The 6,036-nt window shown below is 40.9% G+C and overlaps 1 protein-coding gene across 3 annotated transcripts in view; it reads right to left on the reverse strand.

Annotated features, from left to right (window-relative positions):
* TAF5L (TAF5-like RNA polymerase II, p300/CBP-associated factor (PCAF)-associated factor, 65kDa) overlaps positions 1-6,036 on the reverse strand; it is a 21,133-nt gene that overhangs the window by 13,570 nt on the left and 1,527 nt on the right. Inside the window, exon 2 of one of the 3 annotated variants that reach the window (XM_009329181.1) lies at positions 3,320-3,464. In XM_009329181.1, coding sequence (XP_009327456.1) covers positions 3,320-3,461 — 142 coding nt within the window. In that variant the 5' untranslated portion in view covers positions 3,462-3,464. Of the gene's footprint in view, positions 1-3,319; positions 3,610-6,036 lie in introns of those variants that run through there. The other 2 variants (XM_009329180.1, XM_009329182.1) reach the window with 2 other exon arrangements.

Here is a 6,036-nt window from a genome sequence, read left to right on the forward strand (position 1 = left end):
CGTGCCATGCAAGCACAACTTACTGTCCTTGGCTTTATGAAGTGCTCCCTCCACGCCACCTATTCAACCTTCTCTGCATAAGCAACTTAATTCCAAAATTAAGATACACTTGGTGCTTCAGAAAGAGGAACATCACCTTTGGCTACCTATCCCGGAACAGTCTGACTGGGCAATCATTATGCCCTACTCTTTCAGTAATGATGCTAAAGGTCGTTCCCACCAAGCAAATGGTAAATGAACCCTACATACCAGACAGTTATAACAAGTTCAAATTCCAATTCTTTTCCTTCCCAAAACTTTACACCAACCAGAACTGCAAAAAGGATCAAGATCTCAACTGATTCCAAAACAAAGAGTAAATTTTCAGGCATATTTTTCTCCTGGTGGAAATAAAACAATGGCCATATCCTTCTCATACATTAATAAGTCTACCATAGTTTCTCTTCCACCTTCCCCAGTGGTCGTAAGAACATCTATTGGAAACATCTGCTCCTTGACTTCGCTTCCAGTAATTGCAGCCAGCTATGCGACCTGATAGCAAATCCAAAGGAACTCGCTCCTAACTCAGGGGTATGGACAGCACCCTCCTGGTCTTGTGTGTTGGCTGAGCAGCACTGGTTCCAGCTAACAAATGTGGGGCTACTGTCAACGCTGTTTAACAGCATTTGATTCCTCTTTTACGTGAGTGTGATGACGTATACTTTTACACTATTTCAGATGTGTCGATATGGGCAATATTAGAGGAACCTGTTCCTTAGTCACTCATTCTGTCCTCAAATATTCTTCTAGTTTTCTACAGAAATAGGGGATAGTCATGAGGAAGCTCTGTGCTTATTTTACTGCAGATGCGACCAGTCAGGGTGCTAGATAATCTCATCAGGGCTCCATTTCCCATGAAAGCTTGGACCAGATGATCTTTTGAGGTCCCTTCCAACCTGGGCTGCTCTATGATTCCGTGAAAACAGAACTGTACAGATATAGCAAGTATATGAAGCAATGGAGAAGGACTGAACTGAAGAGACTCTGGAAGAAGACAAAAAGAAATGCTGAGATAAAACTGAGAAACAAAACTATTTAAAACCAAAAACAAAGGACACTTTTCACTGTGAAAGAAGAAATCACAGAATTGAAGACAGAAGTAAGCAACTCTTCCATTTATATAGGCTGGTTAATTTAAAAGTCAAACAAAAGAGCTGAACAGAAAAAGCAAGATGAGTTTTGTTAAGGAACGAGCAAAAACATCTTCAGAAAAAAATATTTGATCGCTTTCCCCGAAATAAAGCAATGCAGGCTTTAGAATCTGGTCAGTTTTTATTCAGTTTGCAAAACTAAGATGACTGCAGCAGAAAGTATTTTCAGCCTCTGCTGTCAGAATAAGTACAAGCTGGGTTTTTCTTTTTCAACAGTCATTCATGGAACTGCAGCATACTCACTGACAGCTTACTATGAGCATGTTTGACAAGAAGTAGTAAGCAGCTGAATAGATGAGAGCAGACCATTTTCAGTTCTAACGAAAACTGATGACTAAGTTCTGAATCATCAGCCACAATACCCTTGCACTGGCAAGAGGATATACACTAATAAGAAATTTATTAATAACATTGGCAGAAGATTAGTAAAAAGACAAAACCCAATCACACACTCATTCACGCTCTTTACTGAAACATTTTTTTTCTGTGTGATGCCATATGCGAATGCAAGGGCTTGCAATCCAATTCATCTCTTTTACTTCAGATACTCTTGTGTCCTCCTGGTATAGATTGGTCCCAAGTTCTAATCCCATTTCAACACTGACCTTTCTACCGACCTCTCCCATAAAATCTCCCATCAAAAACAATTCAGCATTTTACTTTGGTTTCATTCCTTTCCCATCTCCCCCAGTGTTATTTCAGGGAGTTGCAAAAAACTTCCGATAGTTACTCTGAAAACAGCAAGGAAATGAAAAGTACTAAGAAGATGTAAGTCACTTCCAACAACGAAATATTACCCAATTTCCTTCAGGCCCCTGAGAGAGTCAGCCTGGACATTTACCCCAAAGTCACTCATCTTTGGATTGGAACTATGGCAAAATACCCTAGATGTGGAAAGAGCTATTTTAGCATCCAATCTTATCTAGCTACAAGCACAGAGTTATACAGCAACTAATGTTTTGTCAAATCAAGTTGTGTCACAAGTAACTAAGGTCTCCACCACTCTTTGCCTGGGATACTGTCACAATCTAAGCAGTTTCATTAACACAAAACATTTCCTCCTTGCATTTTCACCCAAAGGTCAGCCCAGTATTTTCTATTGTTTTTATAAGTAAATTTAACCTTTATAACCTCCATGTTGCTTGCATCCTTTCAATATTTGTATGTGCTCAAGCAGTAGTGTAGTTTGTTATAACAAAAATAGTAATTACAATGAAGACTGTCGCAGACAGGATTTTAAAAGCAGGTAGTGTAGCAGGATTCAGAAGGCTTTAAGAAAGCGGAGAAAGGGCATGCAGGGAAATAAACGTCTCATCCACCGAAGGGGTATTTTTTTTCAAGCGACAGACTGGAGCTTTCACAACTAGAAAGCTGACTAGGCCAGAGAAAGAAACAGCCTGTATTGCTTCCATTTCACATGATATAGCTCTCCTGGAGTACAAAGATAAAACGGATTTTCCTGCTTCTACTTAACTCCTCATCTAGGTTCTTCACACCTCCGTCCCAAAGCACCACTACTCACCAGACTTCATAGCATAGTTTAGGTTGGAAGGGACCTCTAAAGGTCATCTAGTCCAACTCCCCTGCTGTGGGCAGGGACACCTTCAACTAGATCAGGTTGCTCAGGGCCCCATCCAACCTGACCTTGAATGTTTCCAGGGATGGGGCAGCCACCACCTCTCTGGGCAACCCGTGCCAGTGTTTCACCACCCTCAGCGTAAAAAACTTCTTCCTTATATCTAGTCTAAATCTACCCCCTTTAGTTTAAAGCCATTCCCCTTTGTCCTGTCGTAACAGGCCCTGCTAAAAAGTTTGCCGCCATCTTTTTTATAAGCCTCCTTTAGGTACTTCATGTTCTTCGGGATACAACACACGTATTTTCCAGTATCATGACCTGGTATTTCAGCCTGCTGATTCACTGACCATGAATCTCACCTTGTTACACTTTCATCCACATTTTCATTCTTCAGAAGTTCATCACTCACACCAACTTCACACTGGCAAATTTCTTTACTTTAAAAGGAGAGCTGTCCATACGTGCAGACAAATTCACGTAGTTACCAATATACATACTTACACTCGTCACAACGCTGCCAAGAAGCACGCACGGAAAATATGATAAGGATTACCTGTGAGATTAGCTGCCATCTCTTCAGCAGTCTGACACAGCCTCAGCCCTTGTTTTAGGGGACCTTCTGAGTCCACATACTGACGGCGCTTGAGGTAGCAGGACACTGCCATCTGAATCTGTTCTGTGCGTACGCGTTTCATGACCTCAAAAGAAAAGAAAGAGATGATGGGGCTCTTACTGTGTAGGTATACGCTAAGACTTATAGAGAACAAATGGCTCAGTATTTTCATTGCTGAAGTCAAACAATGTCATTACTGAAGTATGAAACAAAACCTTTAGGCATACGTGCCTCAGTACTAAGGCGTAACTAGACACTCTGAATCAGAACCATGAAGATATTTTGCTGTCTAATTCTACTTATTTCACTGAGGAATCCAAAATACTTCTGAGGATCCTGGACTAAAACTGCAGTGGTGAGCTGAAGTATTTGATTTTGTTAAAAATCAACTCATAAAAAAGGAACGTTTCTTCTCCTTGCTTTTTTACAGTAGCAGTTGGGGTATTCTTCAGTCATTTTCTGATTCCTCTGCTTGACCAACCAACAAAACGATACCAGAAGAGTCAAGGGAATGAGAAATTAATATACAGGAAGGAAATTTCAGAATCCTAATGCTTTAAATAGCACACCTATTTTACCTATCTGGGGAGTCCAAGAAGCAATAGCTTATCGCCTGAACTTAAAGGTTAGAGCTAGACTTGCAGCACTTCAGTCAGGTTAAGTCCCTAGAAAAAAAACAGGGAAATTAAAAACAAAAGCAGGGCCTTCTGCCTTCTTCGCCTGCCCCCATCTATCTCGACTTCCCTCCTACAAAAGGTTTTAAAAAAATCCTTTGAAGTTTCCTTTATATGAATTTTGAAAGCCACCCTCACAAACACCACTTGGTAGTATCTCAAAACCAAAAGGAGCCTGATGCTAGCTTTTAGCCTCTGGCTTGTAATAAAAGAGCCTCAGTAAGATGAATGCAATAGCTCCCTTGCTATTTGAGCAGTCCCTGACTGCTACCAATCCTTCGCAATAACCATCAATTTTACACAGATGTTTAGATAACCTAAAAGGCTTTAAATAAAGCGGAACGAAGCAACAGTTTTATTCTACCAGAATAATACATACAGGCTGCCTCAAGATAGTTCTACACCTTACAACCCCACTGCCACAAGACCTGCATACATTCTACAAGTGCACATGCTTTCTGGTTTGAGTAGCTAAATCCAATGAAACACAACTTTTCAGAGAGACGGACAAGGACGCCCATTCCTCTCCCTTGTAGGAACTGTATTTCTAACAAAATGACAGCTTTAAAAATATGATCATCAATGAGCCTTTTGCAATATCCATGCACCGTTTAGCACTTATCCCAGTTGTTAGAACAATAAGCCCTCTGTGGAATTCCAAGCAGACAGGGATGCAAGGTTTCAGCAGAAGTTACTTTAAACAGATATGTGGAATTGCAAACTCCTATGCTCTGGGGAAAACCCTAAAAAGATTTCCATTTGTTCTCACAGGTGAAATAGCTGTTGAGTGTGGGGAAGGGGCATCAACAGGTGTGGAGCTTTCAAAGCATTTCCAGATAGATCTATTAAAATCATGGGTTTCAACCACAACTTTATCCACTCCAAAAGCAAACTTCCTTTTCATCTTCCTTGCAATTAAAGAAATTATATTTGAGACTTACAGTGTCTCAAATATAACACTTTTTCTGCTGCACAAAACTGTAGGAAAGACAGAATTCTAATGAAGACCATGAAGAAGGGTGGACACTGGGATGGACCAGCATCTTAGCACCCTCCTAAAACACACCCTGAACTAAGCTTCACAATGTATTACGTTGCCATTGTGCGTTTCAGCTAGCAGCATGGACTCACGTACAAGTGACTTGCCCAGGTCCACACTAATGCCTCTGTGCTCAGTCTGCCATAAAGCTTAGGTTTGGGTAGCAACTTAATTATATTTGAGATGCTCTCATAGATGCTTATTTCAGGTCTAGAAACCATTTTGGAGAGTTTGCATCTAGATTGTCGTTATTTGGCTTGTAATCCAAAAGAAACTCACTCCCAAAATGGCACAGAACAGATTCAGCTGAATGTTTCTTAAGTGGTTTAGCCAGTCAAAACTGTGCAAATCAGCCTCAGGTCTGTGATTCAATTGCAAAGAGAGAGCATCTAGAAATATCCTTGTCCATATTTTTCTGCTTCAGTTACAGGATCAATTTGCACTAGGTTAGATTTGGTGAGAAAACCCTTATTCATTATGGCACAGCATGCACACACAGATAATTCCTCATAAACTCATAACGGATCGGAGAAACCGAAAACTGGTGTGTGAAAGATACAGAACTCCAGAGGACCCTTTGAAATGAGTGACAAACAAGAGGAGCACCGAGATCAGCCTTTTCAAGCTGCTGAACAAGCAGATGACCAACAGAGAAAATGGTAAATTTTAAATGATAGGCAAAAAAAGCAGTAGGTTACCCAGTAGTCTCAAGTTCTAACATCAGGATCGGACATTTTAGCAGCAAGAGAGAAGGGCCTGGGAAAGGAGCAGTCGCTGGCAGCTGATTCGAGTCCAAGCTTTTTCAGAGCTTTGGGGATAACAGGGAAGCCCCAGTTTCTTCAGCCGAGATTAGCAAGGTGGTGTTTGCAGCTGCTTTATGCAATCTGTACAGTTTCTTGCTCTCTTCACATACCTTGTATACTCCTCCCAGCAGCCACAATAGT

Source organism: Pygoscelis adeliae, unplaced genomic scaffold, assembly GCF_000699105.1.
Source record: "Pygoscelis adeliae isolate BGI_AS28 unplaced genomic scaffold, ASM69910v1 Scaffold77, whole genome shotgun sequence".
Taxonomy (NCBI): Eukaryota; Metazoa; Chordata; class Aves; order Sphenisciformes; family Spheniscidae; genus Pygoscelis; species Pygoscelis adeliae.